Here is a 20710-nt window from a genome sequence, read left to right on the forward strand (position 1 = left end):
AAAATAATACAGGTGTAGTTCGTGCGTTTTATATTTCGCCGCTTTTTTAATATTTGACTGTTGATTTCGTACCTTGGATATTCATGTCCCGCAAATTTCGTTCCTTGAACTTGTGGGCCAACCACAATTGCCAACCACCGCAATTTCAAGAGCATCTACAGCTGCGACGTCCGGTGTCAAGATGACCGGAACCTTCCTGTTTTTTTATCAAACATTAGAATTAAAATAACTGTCAGTGAAAAGCTGTATACATGCATATCTCCCTATTTGTCAAATGTTAGTAGGTAGCCCCCCCCATCCAGCGAGGAAAACACGCAACGCGTGGACCCCACGCGGGATGTCGGAAACTGTCGGATTTTCCCGAAGAGGTGCGTGGTCTCCACGCGCGAGTAGAATAGTGCGCGAGGGGCGGGGTAAACAATAAAGCGTAAATACGCATAATAGCGTAAATACGCATATTAGCATAAATACGCAGGATATGTTTGACAGCAGTTTGCTCAAATTACACAAATGCCGGGTTATTTATCACACAGTAAGAATTTGCGAAGAGTATATTTTATTTTACTACTGAGAATTACACATTTGTATGTTCATTTTAAGAGTTCATTTCTTAAATATTCTTTGTATGCTTTGTGATGATTGTTCTCATCACTTGTGAACTGTTCTCCTGTTGTTTTAACCGTGTACTTAAAGATAGGCGGGTTACAAAAAAAGGCAACGACACCTGACTCTAGTGGATCAGTTTGGTATGAATCTCCTTTCCAATAAGACAGCTGGTTCAATGCACTTTGAACTTTAGGATCTTTTACGTTCATTAAGGACTCGATCAGTATAAAATCTGGATCTTTCGTAAGTTGTTTCCAGTGCTGAGATACATCATCATACCACTTAAGGTCTAAGACTCTTGTTACTTCAACAAACTCACTCCATATCATGCATGTATTGTTAACTTGCTCTATGGCTTCGAAACCATACAACTGCCATGTCTCGTACTCATCTAACATTAAACAGTCTTGATCTCTTACTTTACAACCACAGCAAAGTTTACTGCGCATTCTTTGAACCTCGCGTTCTACAACATTGGCATACATTACTTCTAGCAAATGGAATACCTTGTTCGAACTTTCCATCGTCAAAGTTTGTGTTCAACTGAATTCAAAGTTTTCTCACAACACAATCTGACTAAGATATGCAAGGTCAGACGTCTGAGGAGACATCTAAGATTGTCATCCGATGATCTTATTGGTTTTCAGTGTTGTCTTAGAGTATAAATTTGGGGCATAAACGCTGGATATCATCATTGCATGTTTACGAGTTTCACTTGGAAGAGCTTGTGTGATATATTTTAAGTCAAGATTAAGCGATGAGGTGCTTACACGGGGAGCCTGCTTCTACTGCGACAACGAAGAACGGTTCGTTTTGGTTCTGTGGTCAAAGTCCTAGTTGTAATTTCTTTTGCACGGAAGACGATGGATATCTATTTGAGAAAGCCATTGCTGCTTGGAGAGTTACGAATCAATCACAGCCGCAATGTGACACACATAAAAAACCCACAAAAATGCGTGTGGTTAAAGATTTAATGAAAGGAAGTTTTGGAAGACCGTTTTTTGTATGCTCTGACAAGAAGGATCCATGTTCCTTTTGGACGTGGGGTGATGTGAAGCCAACAACGAAACCGTCCTGTCATCATGGGCTATCGTGTACATTACAAAAGGTGAAGAAAGAAGGCATCAATAAAGATCGTATGTTCTTTTGCTGCCCCAATGGGGAGAAGGACTCGTGTCGATTTTTTGAATGGGTACCCGAAGAACAAATCGGTGTTGAAGAACCGTTCATACCATTATATTACCGAGATCTTTATCCTCAGTAGAACTGAAACGTTTATATAAAAACTTTATAGACACTTTATTTTTGTTGACATAAATATAATGTTTTACACCCATCTGTATTCATTTGTGATTTCGCGCTGCTAATAATGGAGGTGATCTTAGACGAGCTGCAAAAGAATAACGTCGACATTAATATGAAAACGTTAACTCATCATATCAATTATTTACTTGTGCAACACAAGTCTACATACCAATCGGCGGTTTTAAATTCTTCTGATTTGGTAGTTATTTTTTATGAAATCAATGTGAGAAACTTTGGTCGCGCAATGGCCTACTTAGCATTGGTTTCCTTGATGAAAAACTCCGAGGAGGTCACGCGTGGAGCCGTAAGGCTCGTTGCTACACGACTTCAGAGCCTCGATTTTGAGGAGTTTAAGGTCAAACAGAGCCTTTTCGACCGAATGATTTCTTTTATCAAACACATTTTCTCTCTATAAAACACATGGACATGTATCATGAAATTCATTGTGTGTGTATCCGCGATGGATGTGCGATTTAAAACGCCTGCAAACTTTTATGTTTGTGGACAAAGCCAAAGTGGGAAATCTTATTTGGTTCGAAACATGTTGCATAACTTAGAAGAACTTTTCAATCCAGTTCCAACCAATATAATATACTGCTACGGTATATATCAGCAAGAATTTGAACAGCTGTTGCAAAAGTTTCCTAATCTTACACTAGTAGAGGGGTTTCCGGACGATTTATACGATTTGGTAAAAGGACACGATAACTCTCTTGTCGTACTAGATGATCTGATGTCTCAATGTTCCAACGATCAACGGGTAGCAGATTTATTTACGCGTGGCTCTCATCATCGGGGTATATCCGTTCTCTACCTTACGCAGAACTTGTTCCCACCAGGAAAGTTATCACGACGATAAGTTTGAATTCCCACTACATGCTAATATTCCGAAATCCACGTGACTCGCTCGGTATTGCAACACTAGCAAAACAGATGTTTCCTAATAACATGAATTATCTTTTGGAGGCTTTCCATGATGCTACAAATAAGCCTTATGGTTATCTAATGGTTGATTGTCATCAGTTGACGCCGGAGAATATGCGTCTCAGAACATCTATTCTTCCTGGAGAAAGACAAGTCGTCTACGTGAAACGTACTTAAGTTACGCGCGTTGACCAACGGCTATCAGTATAAACATGTCGAAGCGCATGAAAGAAAGTCTTCCGTATCTTCAAGTTATGGTAAAGTCTAAACCTAAGTTGCGTAAACTGCTTATCGAACATTGTCCTGCAGATGTCATCACAGCTATTTGCGAATGCTCTTTGAATCTACTTAAAGGTATTATTCCACTAACACCAATTCAAAAGCGACGTTTAGTGCGCTACAGGACACATCTCCGTGCGTTGGCAAATAAGAAAGTGTCAAGAAAACGAAAGAAGCAATATATTAATCAAAAAGGTGGGAATTTACTTACAGCTCTTTTGCCACCGGTCCTAAGTGTCCTCGGAAGTTTGTTAGCAAAATGAAGCATGCAAAACGAATGATACTGGTCCCCGAGGACGTGTTTGCTAGATACGAACAAAAGCAAAAAATTGAAACGTCGCCAATTGTAAGAAACATGATTAAGACAGATGGAGAAATGTCAGATATTCTTCAACGCTCTGATATTGATGATGCGCAAAAACAGAAACTATACTATGCCAATCTGGAACGTTTTATGAATCTCAGGCAACAAAAGGATGAGGAGATCCCAACTGTTAGGTTGGCAATGGAAACAAAATCCGAAAAAGACGACGGGGCAAACGAAATTAACCCCCTGCCCGATTCCGTGATTGTAGATAATATACCCAAGACAATGCGTTTAAGAGCGACAGCATTGTTGAACCGTTTGAAAACGAGACCTGACGTTATTTCTTGGGATAAGACTGGAGAAGTTACCTTGGACGGTAAAAAGGTTCCACGTTCAAACATTTCTGATTTGATCAGCGACGCTATGAGAAGAAGAAAGAATTTTAATCCTAAAGGATCGAAAGAATTTTTTACTGTTTTGTCCAAGATGAACATACCTACAGACATTGTGAGAAATGAGGAAAGGTTAAAACAAATGGATACTCTGTCTGCAGGAGGAGAATCCGTTGTCAGTACACCCAAACGATCAAGCCCATCATCAGCTTATTTTGAAAGACTGTTGAAGAGACATGATACACAGGAAAAAACTCCCAAACAATGGATTAAATATTGAATTTTGTAACTGCATGTTCTAATGAATAAATAAATGGTTATTTTCCAACCCGTTTTAGTTTTTTTTCACACACACACACACATCTACACACACGTTGATTTCTTTTTGACAACATTTATTTAAACAACTTTTTACTTTGTTGTTCTACAGCATTTGATTCTTTCAACATTACTTTAAAATTATTTTTAACAAAATGAGATACTTTTTCATCATTTAACAATGTATTTTTACTAAATAACTGAACAATCTTATTCATGCTATGTCCACGTGCCCTATGACTTAGATAGAATATGCAATATTGGCCACAAACATCCGACCAATTGCTTTGCAGTTTGCGATTGTTAAATTCATAAGAATATCCCTTGAAAATGTTCCCAAATGAGTAGAATTCCGGCGGCTGCCCATAACTGTCAAAAAATTCTCCGTTATGTTCTGATGGAAAGTAAAAGGCCACCCAATGCGTTCCAGGTTCAGTGCTTGGATCTGTGTTTGCAACAAAACCGCAAGGATAATTTTCAATTTTTTCAGGTAATTTGTCACTTGGAAACACACCGCAAAATTTTTTACTTGTCAAAGAGTCTTGTTCCAATGCGCGGGCTATCTGTCCGGTATTCATCTAGCCGGTATAGTCATATATGACGTTTCTCTCACCATCAATCTGTATCAGGTTTTCGAATTCTGCATAACAGACAAGACTCACAGCTGCTGCCGGCGCACGAGAGAACTTGACGTCAACTGCGAAATTTCCTTTCTGAACAGCATTAAAGTGCGTTGAACTACCACACATGTCTGGCGTCAGATCCAATGCAAAAAGCACGTTTCCTCCTATGTATTCATCGCGTGAGATATCATTTCCAGTGTTGTAGTTCATCTTTCCCGTACCAGAGAACATTGTGTAAAATGCTTCAATATATCTAGGATTTGCACCGGCAAAGGAAAGTTGCATACCTTTCAAGGGTACTTCTTCGCCATTCACAGACGCTCCAATAAACGACATGTTGAAATGTTGAAAGTTGAATGGATTTTGTTTGTACGCGCCATTGAATCCCGCACTTTCGACCAAGCCACAAACAAATGATTTCGGGACAAGTCCGTTGAAAATGTTATCTTTTCTTAAGGGATTTCCAGCTGGAATAATGAAACTTTTACATTCAACACGACGGATAGGATAGATAGCAGGACCTTTTTTCAATGCAATCTCATGGGCCATGGAAATGGTTGGGCTAATTTTCACCTTACGTATTTTCAGATAAACATCCATCAATTTTACTCTGTAATCCGCATCATCTTCAGAAGCCATCAAACAAAACTCGTTAATATTGCGATTCAGAATAACTTTTAGGTCTACAAAGCTTAACAGGAGACGTTCTGAAAAGAACACATCACTAAATATAGGTCCAGCCATTTCAATCGTTTTACTCTGGCTGCTGAATTCATATCTCTTTTTAAGACCATAGTTGGTGTTAGCAGCAACCGCTATTGCAGGATTGGACACATCAAATTTTCCTGCTGTATCTTTATAAAACAAAGCCGCGGTGAGTTGGGATTGCTTAGCACCAATCCCGAAATTAAGCAGCGTCTCCAAATACGCACGGTATGCATACGTTCCAGTAGCTTGTGTCACTTGCTTTTCTTTCAAAAAGACGTCAACTTGTTTGAAAAGGCTGTGCAGAAAATTGTTTACAACTCCGACTCTTTCGTCTGCGTCAAGATCTTGCCCATTAGCCTTTGTCACTTTTGCTCTCACTACAAGAATCGTTTTCGACAAGTCAACGTAATCATCAGTTCCTGGACACAGAAATGTGATTGGACCACCGTCTTCTACACTGGATACCGGTTGATGATCGATCCAATGTCCTTTTTCCAATCCAACTTGTGTTGATGGTATTCCAAATAAATCAAGTTCACTTTTCATTCCTTCAGGAGATTTTGAATGCACAAAATTCATGTTTAACCAAATATATCTTCTGCACGAGTTGTTCTCCGCTTCTTGGTCTGTCTGCTTCTGGCTGTGGATGTTGATGCTTTTCTCTTTTTAGTCGTTTTGCGTCTCTTGGGACGACTTTTCCTGTTAATTGATGCGTTTCTCTTTGTTTTCCGTTTTCCACTTCCTGTTTGAGCGTACGTTTTATTCGATTAACGGCTTTTCCCTTTGCGATGTTTACGGCTTCACGCCCTCGACTTTTTATCGCTGTCTTCAGATTTTTCCCCGAGGCAACGTCTCCTAATAGATTAGCTCCAGTATTCAGGGCAATGTTACCAAGAGCTTTTGCTCCACTTTTTACAATTGGCATGACTGCCCTGGCAACACTTTTAAACAGACCACCTAGTCCAAAACCCATTTGTCCATGACCCATTTGCCATGGTCTGCCTCTGAAAACAGACATACCACGCCCTTGTTGTTGATCAAGATAGTAACGAATGTACGGGTTACTCATTTTTAGAAATAACTGTGCTGTCTGAGATGTAGTGTTATCACCACCTTCCCGCGTTCAAATGGCACGGGATCGCCTGTGTCGTTCCTTAAAAGAATCTCCACGTCCTCAAATGATTTAGTTTGGACTGGCACATATTGTATGTTTGTGAACGTCTTGGTAATGATGTCCCCAGACTTTCCCTCGACTGGAATGCTTCGGAGTAACTTTGCGTTTGTATCACCGACAATCTGAGGTTGAACAACGTCACAATAAATGTATATTGTTGACATATCAAACAAGTCTGCAACATAAGGACTAGTGGTCGTTTTTGTTAATTTTACTTCCTTTCCCCCAAATCCTAAGATAATAGACATTCTTCCTGCCAAAACCAACCGATAGCCACTTTTTAGGTGAACTGTCACTTTTCCGGTTACGGCATTGAACGTTAAATTGATGTTATCGTTACGGGTCTCTTTTTTCAGAGTTTTGTTGGTGGCTTTGAGAAGGTCTTGCATTGTTTTGTAGTAACCATATTCTACAGATGCCGCCAAATAAAATCCTTTGCCGTCATCCCAATATATATTATTATCATGTTTCTGAAGAGTATACCATGTGTTTGGATAAGAAACGGAGTACAAACCAACTTCCCAATCACCATTCAAATCAACAGGTTGTGGTAATTTAACACGGTAACTGGTAGTTTTGTTATCGGGAAAGATATTTAAGGATGCATTGCTGGGAAGCGTAAGATAAAAATGTGCTCTGCTCATCGTGAAATACAAATGAATATAACAACGAAAGTACACGTTTAAAGGTTTTTATTTATTTCTGAAGCGGGTACCCATGAATTAAACTTGTTCGGGTACCCTAACCATTTTACAAAGTATTGTATATTATCACCCCTCCCACGTTTCTTAAGAATCTTTTCGACTTCGTACACGTCGTCACGTTTGACGACCTTTTGCAATTCCTTATCATAGAACGTTCCATCGAGTTCCTCATCGTCATAATCTTTTAGCTTATATACCGGAGGATCGCGAGGAATTTGCTTACTTATAGTAAATATTTCTTTGGAAAAATTTGGTAAGTAACCTTTCTCAAACTTTCGTTTTAATTTGCTAATTCTAACTTGATCACCAATGTTAAATTTGTACTTTACATTTTTTCCAACATTATGATCGTCATACAAAGTATGCCATACTTTCTTTTCATTTTCAATGCTAACATCCGCAGGCTTCATCTTAATGCTACGATGAACACTATGATTGTAAGAATAAACTAAATCTGGCAACATGGCAATGTATCTCATGGTTTTCTTTGCTGTAAAATACCGCCACATTTTTGTTTTCAAAGTACGAATCAAGCGTTCTACGATTGATGCTTTGGTCTCGTTATACGTATTGTACAACTGGATATCTTCTTCTTTCATCAAGCCTCGAAAATGTCTGTTTAAAAACTCCGTTCCTTGGTCAGTCATAATTTTTTCAGGTTTACGTCCAGAGAGAAGTTTGAAAGCTTCCTCCTGTTTATTTTTCAACGGAATCACCCAGGCGTATTTGGAGAGGACATCAATACATACGAGAAGATATCGATATCCATCATTAAATTTCTGTAGGGATTGTAAATCTGCCAAATCCATCTGCCAAAACTGATCAATATTACCCGTAATTACGCGACCTCGTTTAAAATTACGACGAACAGGTTTATGTAAAGTGTATGTGTCCTGTTCCATTAACCATTGCTTGATTTTCTTACGGCTTATTCTAAATTTTCCTTCTTTTTTAACGTCTTTATATAAACGATCCACTCCACCAAACCCTCCAGATCGTTTAGGATCATAATAAACGCTAGATAAGTATTCGTTCATCAGGCGTGAAATGAGGGTTTGACTTTTACTCTTCGGCGTTTTCAATACTTTCATGCGTCTCACTGTGCAATTGAACAATGTCTTGTTCCGCGTTGTCAACCGGCTTGTAGTTTTTATTATTTAAATGCCCCTCAAGATTAAGATCGTTGCGACCGAAACTTATGCCCAATCTAAACATCTTTTGTCTGTTGTGATCTTTGTTGATCTTAGGACTTTTTCTAAAGGAATTACCCATGTTCACACTACGGCTCTTGCTGAGGCACTGAATATGTCGACGTTGTACTTGTTGTATAAACATTTGCACATTAAAAAACGTCAAACCTGTCTGGAGAGCCGTGAAAAGAGATTCTCCATACAAACCTCTGGACATTGACAACAAACGTTTATGTTACGTCATCGCTGAGACGTATCCAAACTGCTAAAGTGTTACGCAAAGAGATATCAATTATTCTACTAGTGGTTGCAAATTGTGATGGTTGTATTATGGAAAATTTATCTCAGACAAATCATCAATGTATCACTATGGAAAAAGACGAACAGTTATGCATGTATTTTGACGAGGCGTTGTCAAAAATCTCGGAGACAAAGGTCACGGAGGCTTTTATCGAAACCCTAACGGACATTAAACCCTGTGTAGACAGTTCGGAACTGCTCAAATATACGCGTGGTAATTGGAGAAGTAATTTTTGTGCAGATCGAAGACGGGTGCTAAAAGAAGAGACTTTTCGGTTTTTGTAATGAGTGCGTTTACTGTAATCGCGAAAATCATATGTATAAAATGACATGATTTTAAACCGAATCCTCAGTTTGCAATATGCCGGCCAAGTGTGCACACAAAACGATGTCTCCTAAAGCATCTTCAAAGAAAGAGGTTTTACGCTCGAAATCAACTGGGGTAAATGATCTACGTAAAAGGGCTATTAAAAAGAAGAAAAATGTTAAAGACGAGAGAAAAGCCAAACTGCACAAGATCAGGAAACTCAAGCTCAAGCGAAGGACTAACCATACTACGATACACAAACGAATTAATCTGGTGGTTATCCGAAAAGCAGGGGACACGTTTAAGTGTAAAATAATCGAGAAAAAAATACTCTCATAATAAGACAGTAAATCTGCCAGACTTTATTTTTGACGTTTATTTAAACATAAAACACATAAAGACAATATAGAATATATGCAGTTAGAATCCGTATGGAAGTGTTTTGTACTCATCAATAATAACACGTTTGTCATAAACAATACGGTAGTCCTTTTTCATGCGTTTGGTTTCAATTTCTTTTGTTTTGGTGTTGCGAGTAATCTTGAATGGGATATCTACGGATACTTGCCCTGCGACATTACATTTTGCATGAAGGTACACCAAAGCACGAATCACCTCAAAGTTAACGTTTTGCCTAGCGGTGCAATTCAATGTAATACCGCGTATCTTTGTCTCAACTTTGTTCGAATTTGTGCGGTAACAGTAATTCTTCGGGCCTCCGGAAATGAACGTGGTGATGTAGTCTCCTTTTAATTCATCTGTAAGTTCACCGAGGTACGGACCCGTAGGAGGCTCTGGATCACCAGGTTGACTGACAAATATCACTGAGTCAGTATCGTAATACAGAACTCTTTCTTGAAGTTGATCCAGAACATCGTAGAGTTTGAGGCGAGCGTAGGCAGTGGTGAAAGCAGCGATGACAACATTCGTTTTTGAATTTGGTGCGATGAAATTTTCGTTGTTTTCATAGTGGATTTCAATCACTTCATCATTGACGAAATTTGCGTCAAGAACATTGATTTCATCTGAGGTTAGGTAGTCAAAGTAAACTTGGGGGTTTGCGATTAATTCTACCTTTGACATGTTGGGACGTTGTGCAAACTTGCCTAAAAATATATGAGACAAAATAGGTTACTGATCTAAAAAAAGAGAAAAAAAATCCTTTAGAGGGTACGGCAAAGCTTGTAGCAATATACTCACCCCAAAATGAGTTAAGCATCAGTTTTGACAATGCACGCAGCCCTGGATTATGCTCGATTTTGCACGGATCCAAACGGATTCCTTCTTGCTCGTAGTACTCCTCAACATAAAGGCGTCTCTGTTCCTCTGTGGTGCAATTCTTTGGGTAACCACTCGCTTCTTGTTTGATTTTCAGAAACGTATTGATATAATCTTTAAACAGTTCATCAGATTGTTGTGGGAAATGCCATACTTCGTGGAGTTTCAGAATTACGTAACCTTTCTCCAAGGCTTTCTCCAACTCCACACTGCACCAGGTTCCTTGAATAGCTCTTTCTGTGTCGGAATGGGTGCATGGGGATTGATTACACGTATCAGCACATAACTTGCATAAAGGGAACATCAACTTCCCCTGGGTACGATAAGGCAGGACAGGGTGGAAGAGACCATGAGGTGGCAAAACTGTACATTTGATCAACCCAAAGTAATTGGAGATATCTTCGTCAAAATTTTCTGTGATGATATGAGGATGACCGACGACTGTTCGCGTCATTTTATTTGCCCAGGGATATAGGCTCGTGAAATCTAAATAGCTGACGTCATCATGACGTCATAATAAAAAGTCGTTAATAGTTGTACAATAAAGTTGTATATTTAATTTGTACTTCACTCAAAGATTTATACTACACCTTATTTTTTCGTCATCCTTACACTCGTGAAATAGTTTGGCAGCGTTGGTTCGACCACCAAAGAAGGCATCACGAGGTTCCAAAGGATCAATTAAGTCATAACTGTCAAAGTAACTTTTCATATTTTCGCTGCATTCTAATTCTTGCGTGATGTCACACTCCCATACTTCGATAACATTGAAGCCCTGATCTCGGAGGTAACACGTCTTTTCCATTGTAGCTTGATGCAGGTCATGCATGGTTTTACCACTAACACTGTTCACCGTATCTCTGGCATAACATTTTAAACATCCTGCAAAAGTTTAATAAACAAAATATTAGACAAGAACGTTAAAAGAGAGAGTAATGTTAACAACATACCGTGCCAAAAGCAACCGTTGATTTCATAGGCTGTGTTGGTCTCTTCATGATACCCATCCAGTAGATAAGTACCAACACGTTTCTCACCAGCGTTGCGGGCATGTTGGATGTAAATATCACTCTTTTCGGCAGTATAGGTTAGCCACTTTAGAGCCAGGATCGATTGCTTGTCTTTCGGACGATAACCGTGAGGTGGGATGATGGCAATAGTGTTTTCTTTCAGAAAATTCTTTCGAAACACCAAATTGCATGCTGATGCAATGGTGAGACATTTCTCAAACGGATCGATATCTGTAACATCACGAAACAGTTCGCGAAACTCAAGGCAACAACGCCGTAGAATATCGACATCTGAACGACAGTAGGTTTGAATTTCTTGCTGGAAATTGAACACGTAATTGTTTTCTTTCATATTACCGTGCCATTCTAAAAACGTCTCTTTTTCATCAGGACTCATTCCGTCAGGATTGTAAAATGGACTTGGAGGTATTGGGCCAACGTAATTCTCATTCTCCTTTTTGTTGAAAAGGTGAGGGAAATAACCTTTTGCAAGCTCATTGAGACCAAAGGTTTTCGGAAAATCAGCAAGTCTCATGGGTATGAAACTGAGAGAGTCTATGAATTTAATCTTGAACAACGGGACATTCAATGTAAGGATTTTGGCACCTCTTGTGATGAGATCGAAAATCACGCCGTTTTGGTGTAGGAATTGCTGAATAAAATACCCGTCGTAACCCTGAAAATTATGTGCTACTACAATGCAGTTCGCATGTTCCTTGGTAAATAACCACTCGCAAAACTCATTTCTTGTATTATCGCCTTTAAATACGCATTCGTTTCCCGCTTCGTTTTGCACTATGCATAGGTTGGGTTCGTGATTTCCGTTTTCTTGTCGACATTCAAAGTCAAAGAATAGGAGTTGATTGTACCCGCTTTGAGGTGAGTGGCTCTCGTCGTTTGCCTCATCATCGTGAAGGTTCGCTTCATCGTTTATGTCTCTGGTGTTTACCTCTCTGACGGGTTGCATATAACATTGATGATTTTCAGCTTGCACATAGGTATTGCAGGTAGAGCAACGAGTTTCACCGCAGTGATGCAAATCACGCCTCAGCCTACTCCGTTTTACAACAAGATCACAATGAAGACACTTAACCAAAGAATCACACACTGATTTTGCGTTGCCTACAGATTGCTTATGTCGGTTAAAACACTCCTGACTTTTAAAAACACGCATGCAACAAGCACAGGGAACCCACGAAACAATTGGACAATTTGAAAAATAGCACAATTTACACGAGTCAGGACATGAGTGATCAGTCAATTTATCGTACCCCTTTTTACAGGTATGGCAATACTTTTTCCGAGCAAAAAATGCCGGCATGCTTGTGATTACATCGTAATGGTTATTGTGCAAAAACAAATAAATCCGTTTGTCTTTCTCGGGACCGGAATAGATTATGGTATTTTGATGCTCCTTCGAAACGATATTGATCTGATAATCAGACAAATAGGTTTGAAATTGTTTCACCTCATCTAAACCACATGCGTCAATTGGGACTCCAGCTTTTTCATGCAATTCGTACGCCAATTGTGTTTGCATTGGCCAGCGATGATCGACTATACTTTTATAACGATTATCGTTTTCAATTTTGGCGATAGAAACAACTAATCCCCTAGCTAAACAAATGTTATCTGTGTTTTGAATTCGAATAATTGAACCTTTCCGGTCTAAATGCTTTTCCAAATTAATTTCACTACGTTTTGAACCGGTACCCCCATTCGGCATTTCAACATGAACTAAATTGAGATTAACACTATCATTCAAACGAAATTCCCGATTAGATTGAACGACACGCTCAAATTCAGCTAAAACGCGTTCGGTCGTAAGACGAGAACGTGACATGAATGGAAGAGAAATAGGAGTCTCAAGCTGAGGCGATTGCAACACAAAACGAACTTGATCGTGCTCTGGAATATCCTGAGTAATGGACCTGAGCAAGCCCCCAAATATGTCATGCAGCTGATTATGAAATTGATAGAGTTCCAAATTAGCAAAGGTATCCTTAAATTGCACAGCGTAATCGACACCACTGGTTTTAAACTTTTTAACATATACTTGCTTCACATTTGTCAGGGTAAAATAATTACTGTCGCTAACCTCGTTTGATGTGCTCGCGCCCTCATTCATTACGTCGACGGCTCTTTTCTGTCCGCGACCAGTCTGTGACAAAGATCTGTCATCTTGCCAATTTGGCAACACGTTTCCTCCTTGTTCAAGCGTATCGGTAACCCTGAAGCAAGCTCCCCAATGTCACTTTGTGATAATAAATCGTCGTCTTGCCAATCCTCCAAAAATCGTTGGCGTTGTTCTAGGGTCCAAGAATCTGTAAGATCCGCAGCGATACCGAGACGAACATTTTCCACCCTCCATCGCATCAAGCGACTTAAAATGTCGGCCTTCTTTTTAGAAAGTATTTCCTTCTCAACATCAGTCAAGATATAACGTCTTTCCAACTCCGAAAGTTGACCAACCGTTTGACTCTCGTATATTTATCTATCACATTCATATCTAAACAGAAAAACAAGCGGTGTGGTTTGACGAAACAATCTTTAATTGAGTGATTTACAACGTTAAATGCAAGAAGATAAAAAACGCAAAAAGGGAAGACTCATACCTTTAGATGTAAACCGAAAACTCTCAACGTCCTCTTCCTAATATTGTGTAACTGATAATTTTGCCTTTATTGTAACCTAAATTTATACTCTCACGATCATGCAGTTTTAAACGTCAGCAGTTTGTTTGTACATAATATCACAGGAATGCGTACATACGCACACACCCTGACACCTAAGGCGCTTGATAATTCATATGATGAACAACAGTCATGTATCTTTAATTTAATGCGTAAATACGCTGTCACTCGTGCAGAATATCTGTTCATGTAAATCATCATTGCCATGCGTAAATACGCTTAAAATATAATAACTATTTCGTGATGCAAATGTTTTTGATTCTACACGATTAAATCGTGTCGTACGGGATGTATGGTCACATAAACCCCCTATTTTATATACCGATTGAATGCATAGGAAGTTAAAGAAAGACTTTATAGCTCATTAATATTAGTTTGGGCATATTTAGATTCGGCATATATACGACATCTGAGGCGCCGTTAACAAGCGTGGTACCGATTTGCATAAAATCATACCATTCTTATCAAATTAATGAGCATTTGTTAACAATGGTTGCATAATCCCCACGCGTATAAAAATAGTTGGTAAAATCAACCAAGTCAAAGCAAAATGAACCGCAAACAAAAAGAGGCCGAAAGATCGAGAAAAAACTACCACAAAAAGAAAGAAAAGCTGCAGAAATACGTAGACTTCTACATATATATGATGAGGGAGAACATCGATTTGGTGCTTCAATTTGAGGGAATCAAAGTTCATGGTACTCCTGAACAGAGGTTTTGGGACGCCATCGAGAACTTCGATATATCATTCTTGGACGAACAGTAAAAAAATGAAAGTAAAATGAAGTAATACAAGTATAATAATATAGACGGTTCATAACATTTAGCGTAGTAAAATTAAATGAAAAATGTCAATTCAGTCACATTGTCCTCACTTAATGATCATTAATCCAGTAAGAGAGATAATTAAAATGGGCTGGTATTCAGAATAGCCTGAACTTCGCCTCAAACCCATCAGAAAGTTAAGAGTTGCCTCACGGTCTCTCTTGAGGTTTTCAAAATGTTTTGCTGCGTACTCGTTATAATCCAATCTCATCACACGGATAGCCTCAATAAATTCTCTCCAAAGTATTCCGCGCCGAAACACCTGGTCAACGGCCTCCAAACCATGCATCTCCCATCTTTCTTCTTCCGACAACATTATACATTCGTGTCTCCTCTGACTAGGACTATCGAACTCACAACCTCTACATCTCTCTTTGCAAACTTTTCCAACCTCGCTGGAAACAGCCTCTGCAAATATCGCGTCCATCAAATGACATAAGTTCCTAACTTCCGACGGCTCAAATTCACCCATAGTTAAACCGCCCGCGCCGAATATCTGTTCTTTTCCTTGGGAAGAATTCATGATAAACATCGAAATGAAATTGCACGAAAAACCATATCCTTTATTTATACCGTTAAAAAATATTTATATCTTTTAAGTCCAACCCTACGTGTTTACGCCACTCTCTCGGTAAAGTCCAACCCTACGTACTTACGCTATCTTCTGGGTAAAGTCCGACTCTACATAGTCCCACTCTGCGTATTTACGCACTATTACCCCTCGTGAACTTCCTGTATTGCATTCACGCGTACCCCTAGTTATGTTCTATAAAAGTCGGGTTAAAACTGTGCTAAATCGTTCGCTATGGCTCGCCAAAATGATATCGTCGCTGTCATGGACATGGACGGCTTTCGAGTTGGAAGTGAATTTCGCTGCAAGGAGCTTGGTATGATCAAAGTGGGAGATACCTACGGGCAATCCTTTTTCTTCGATATTGGGCTTCGTTGGTCGGACCTAACCGAAAAAGACCAGAAGGCGTGCAAGTTCGTGCAAAAGAAAATTCATAAACTGCCGTTTGGGGTACCGCGGGGTGTCAAGACATTCGATATCTCGCAATTAGAAGCAATCGTGGAGAACTTCTACAGAAGAATAAGAAAAAATCCAAACTCCGCGATTGCCTACAAAGGCGCGGATAATTGAAAGGGATCTCTTAACAAAACTAAGAATCCCTTCAATTAATTTGGAATGCCTTGGTTGTCCCAAGGCAGATAAATTATTCGATCAGCTTGGTTGGTTGGAGACCTGCGGGAACCATTTGGATGCCTGGGCGTATCAGCACTGCGCAAAAGTTGAGGTTGAGGCCTTCGCGATGTGGTTGGAGAAGACGTAACGCAAGAAATAAAAAAAAACGGTTTGTAAACGAAATTTCGATTCTATTGAGAACCTTATTTTAATCATAAAAACAATATTTTCTTCATCACTGAACTAAATCGTTACTCTTCCTCATACGTATTTCTAGTGTATCGTTTGTTTTACCATATGGATACCTATCTTAGATGAAAGTCAAGCGGTTTATTCGAATGATTTGGCGTGCGTCTCAGTGATATTAAACCCCGTGTTAGTGCGAATGAAATGCACAAGTACACACGCATCGATTGAAAGAACCACGCTCCGTACCGATCATAGACAAGAATTGAAGCGAAGAGTGTCTTATTTGCTGTAAAAATGAAAGTAGCTGACTTAATCTTTTATTGTGGAGAAGATGCTGTGCACCCAATTATCTACATGCTCTTATCCAGCTTTGAAAACAAAATCTTATCCACGCTGGTTGAAGACGAAAACGAATGGAAGATTGTTTTTGATGAAAGACAAACATTTAAATAAAGAGTTTGTTCGAAAGTTATGGTGTGCATGCGTAGATCACGGATACGTTGAACTCAAATATTGGATTTTTAAGCATTATGTCGATAAAGTAGACATTCATGTACTAGGTGACTAAATGATGAGAACAATCATCACAAAACATACAATGAATATTTAAGAAATGAATTCTTAAAATGAACATACAAATGTGTAATTCTCAGTAGTAAAATAAAATATACTCTTCGCAAATTCTTACTGCGTGATAAGTAAACCGGCATTTGTGTAATTTGAGTAAGATGCTGTCAAACAAACGTATCCTGTGTATTTACGCTATTATGCGTATTTACGCTATTATGCGTATTTACGCTTTATTGTTTACCCCGCCCCTCGCGCACTATTCTACTCGCGCGTGGAGACCACGCACCTCTTCGGGAAAATCCGACAGTTTCCGACATCCCGCGTGGGGTCCACGCGTTGCGTGTTTTCCTCGCTGGATGGGGGGGGCTACCTACTAATGTTCTTATTTATCAAAAACGCACTGCTTCCAACAAAAATGTCACTGTGTGTATAGGGCCGAGGTGTAAATCGGTACGGTTGACCGAGCTCTGCTTCATAAACTTTATATTTCGGAGTCATTATACTTTATTAAACATTTTCGAATTTCAGAATGTTTATTAGCTCATGAAAGCAGAGCTGAAAAGAGCATCGTAAATTTATGGATTAATTTTAGCCGGTACGCGTCTTCAGCTTTTTGATTTATAAATTTAATGAATTATGTTTGAATGGTTTGAACATGTAGGTTTTGAAACCAAACAATTGCAACAGTTGATTTAAAGATCATGCATGTTATTCTTCTATATCGTGATATATACAGTAGATATGTGAAATGTGACATGGAATGAAACATTGGTGTTGTTTGAAACGACAAGTGTAGAGAGAAGAACGGAAAAATTATTTTCAGGCAATGTGAATGAAAAATAGACATACTTTTTGCAAAGCTGCTTTTATTTTTAGAAACCGAGAGCGATTGGTACATCTCTTGATTTTGATTACATCGCGATTGGTATGCCTTCAGCTTCATCCGTGCGGTCTCTCCCCCTGTTTTCATGCAAAACGTTTTTTAGCTGTTGAATATGTGGTATGTTCTGACACTTTAAACTTTCCAAAAATTGACGAAAATTACGATTTTCCTTTGATCGCTTATAACAATTCACCATGCAAAACTATAAGAATATTACCTCTTTCTTGTCAGTTTAACATTACGAGTCTTGCAAGGCACACTTCTGTCGGTTTCACACGGCTTCGGAGGTTTCTGTCCCCTTTTGAAATGGCCTCCAGAGGTAGTCACGAAACTTTATCAGATCGCTCGTGAGTGGAAAGACATGAGACTTGTTCGTTCTTTACAGGTCGAGATTGTCATGGGCTGGTGACGTTATTCTCTTGCCCCATTCTGTTTCATGGAGCTCCAAAGCAAGGATGGTTGGATCTGCCTGGGCGACCGCAGAATTTAATCACGAGCCATGATTTTAATTATGCTTTGCAGCTATTTGCTGCATTCACCAGCCCCGCCTACAGCTAAGAGTAGCTTGCGAATTGCATACCCTTGGCAGTTGGTCTTTCTTCCACACCGACCAGCTCGTCCGATCGCAAGTACCGTTGCAGCATGCCTCGCGAGTTCATAAACAAGGAAAAAGCCATTGCACCCCGTGCACAGTCAGTACAGTTTCGCGTCAGTTCCTGCTGCTGGCCTCCGATCAACGTAAAAGTATAAAGGAAATTTGAGGATATAACTTATGTGTCAAATTTTCCAAGCAATTGTACGGGCGAATGTGATCCAAAAGCGTGCAGCTTTAGTCTTGTCGGTCCCAACGTAATATGCTTCGATTTATGTAGTCTTTCAAAGTCTTGGCCTCTTGGGAAGATAGAATCTTCACAGAAGCGCCTGCATCAATCAGCACTTTGACACGATCTTTGCCGCCGATTGGTACAGCTGACACAGGAAGTTTTCTTGTCATGAATGTTTACACTAGGTATCTCGCTCAAATTTTTCGTCAATTTCGCTGCGTTCCCATGCAGTAAATGCATTTTCACTATCGTTATCACTGTCTGCTTCAAGTGGTGTGTCCATTCTTAAGTCAAGGTGCACGACACTCACTTTGTTATCCTTTGATTTTACATCGCCATCAGTTTGTTTTCGGTTTGCTTGATCAAATCCTCGCGACCTACAGACTCGTGTATATTTTACTGCAAAATGGCCTGATTTTCCACAATTACGACATTTTTTGTCCATTGCAAGGCATGATTTTCGACCTTGCTTATGTGGGAAGCTTTCACCACAGAAATAACATGATTGTTTAGATGCTTGATTACCAGCATTTACACGGCTGCGATTATGGTCATTGCAACTTTTTCTTCTACAGTCTCAGGCAACGTTTCAATTATTTCGTCCACTTCAGATAACATAAATAAATAAGCGCGTGTGAACATAAACATAAATAAGCGCGCGTGAGTTCACTTGCGCCTGCAAATGGCGAATGAAATGAGATGTTGCTTTGCCATTAATTAGTTGCTTGGCAACTACTGTGGTTGCCCAGCAACTTATAATTGCATGAAAATTTTATTAAAATGAGTAAAATAAACGCTGTAAATCATCGCAATTCTGCAAATTACATTAATTAATGGAATACCTAGAAGTTCCTTCTTACTTTTCCGTGGTCTTTCTTTGAACTTTCTTGCAGTTTTTTGTTCATAATTTCCTCTTCGATCAAGATTCTCTTCGCGTTATCGATCAACGAAAAGACGTAGTTTTGTATATCTAGAAATTCTAGAAGCGCTGGCTGGTACTTTCTTATAGAGTATATGTCCAACCGATATTGACCCGGTGACACAGTCTTTCCACTTTTATTACTAGCCATTTCAAAAGGATTTTAACTCGTTAAAAGTAATGTTTTCACTCGCGCAGTCAGTCAATTATGACAGTGATTATGACGAAGCTAATTATTGCGTCAAACATTATTGCGTCAAACTAATTAGCACACTGACCGTAATGAGATATAAAAAAGGCATTTTATTCTTTTTCGACTATTAAAATCGACATTGCTAAACTGCATTTGCTAAGGTCCAATTTGAAATCAATTTTGTTCAAAGAACTAACTGATCAGATTTGAATTTTCGCATCGATCTGGTGGGATATGTATGACACATAGAAAATTACCCTAATGTTGAAGCAAAACTAGTCCAAAATTATAATGCAATGCAGGATCATGTTGTTATCCTTTAAGATCTTTATACTATGATCCTGTAACACCTTACCATGATCCAAGAGTGTCTTATTATATCTTAATATGATCCTATAAGATCTTGTCATGATGTTAAAGATCTTAAGAAGACCTATCCTTTAAGATTTTACCAAATATACCCTTACACTAATCCATAACCCTTCCTGTATTTTTACTCACATTTCACATGCTTTAACACTTACATGGTTCTGTTGCGACAGCAAATAACGTATGCGAGGAAGGAAGGCTTTCTCAGCCTCAGACGTTTTTCATGAACAATCTACAACCTTCCTTCGATTTTTTATATATGCATATTGTCAACCACTTCTCTTTGAAAAGTCTAAACAATAAAGAAAGCTGGCAGGAAATAATATCAATATCTTCCAAAATATCAATATTTTCCAATTCAAACAATCCTTTGAATGAAGACTGTATTGCAAGGAAAGACCCGGAGAACTGGGGTGCTGAACGAAATAACAAACATATCTTACCATTTTTAACTTTAACTAAAAATCTGGGCAAATCTAAACCTTTGAAACAAGCAGAAGATGCTCCATTGATGCCTCCATCTTGAATTCTAGCGACAGAATAAAATCACAATATAAAAATTAGATAAAAATATCAATGAACTAAATTAAAAAATGGTAATTATATAAACAAATTTCTATGACTGAATTAAGCAATA

The 20710-nt window shown here is 38.9% G+C and overlaps 4 protein-coding genes across 9 annotated transcripts in view; all 4 read right to left on the bottom strand.

Annotated features, from left to right (window-relative positions):
* The window catches only part of LOC114521193, a 36552-nt gene extending 16129 nt beyond the window's left edge, over positions 1 to 20423 (bottom strand). For 2 of the 5 annotated variants that reach the window (XM_028541613.1, XM_028541616.1), the window contains exons 1-3: positions 17986 to 20173; positions 17735 to 17845; positions 73 to 196 (exon numbers count right to left, since the gene is read on the bottom strand). The gene's annotated coding sequence lies outside the window, so the exon portion shown is untranslated. Of the gene's footprint in view, positions 1 to 72; positions 197 to 17734; positions 17846 to 17985; positions 20174 to 20228 lie in introns of those variants that run through there. The other 3 variants (XM_028541614.1, XM_028541615.1, XM_028541619.1) reach the window with 3 other exon arrangements.
* LOC114521027 (uncharacterized protein F54H12.2-like) lies at positions 4710 to 6041 on the bottom strand. The gene has a single exon (XM_028541417.1). The coding sequence runs from the start codon at positions 6039 to 6041 to the stop codon at positions 4710 to 4712; it is 1332 nt and encodes a 443-aa protein (XP_028397218.1).
* LOC114521028 lies at positions 7319 to 8377 on the bottom strand. Its single transcript, XM_028541418.1, has one exon. The coding sequence runs from the start codon at positions 8375 to 8377 to the stop codon at positions 7319 to 7321; it is 1059 nt and encodes a 352-aa protein (XP_028397219.1).
* Positions 9499 to 13639, bottom strand: LOC114521192. 2 transcript variants are annotated; one of them, XM_028541611.1, is made up of 4 exons: positions 11366 to 13639; positions 11006 to 11297; positions 10338 to 10909; positions 9499 to 10243 (listed from the first exon to the last, which is right to left on the bottom strand). In XM_028541611.1, exons 1-4 carry the CDS (start codon positions 13551 to 13553, stop codon positions 9558 to 9560), a joined length of 3738 nt encoding a protein of 1245 aa, XP_028397412.1. In that variant the 5' UTR covers positions 13554 to 13639; the 3' UTR covers positions 9499 to 9557. The 2 variants fall into 2 exon arrangements, with proteins under 2 accessions (XP_028397412.1, XP_028397413.1); XM_028541612.1 differs by lacking the exons at positions 11006 to 11297; positions 11366 to 13639 and having other exon boundaries at positions 10338 to 10997.
* Positions 20424 to 20710: the final 287 nt, after the last annotated feature.

The sequence above is a fragment of the Dendronephthya gigantea genome, unplaced genomic scaffold (genome assembly GCF_004324835.1).
Source record: "Dendronephthya gigantea isolate DGI-Jeju-01 unplaced genomic scaffold, DenGig_1.0 000019F, whole genome shotgun sequence".
Taxonomy (NCBI): domain Eukaryota; kingdom Metazoa; phylum Cnidaria; class Anthozoa; order Malacalcyonacea; family Nephtheidae; genus Dendronephthya; species Dendronephthya gigantea.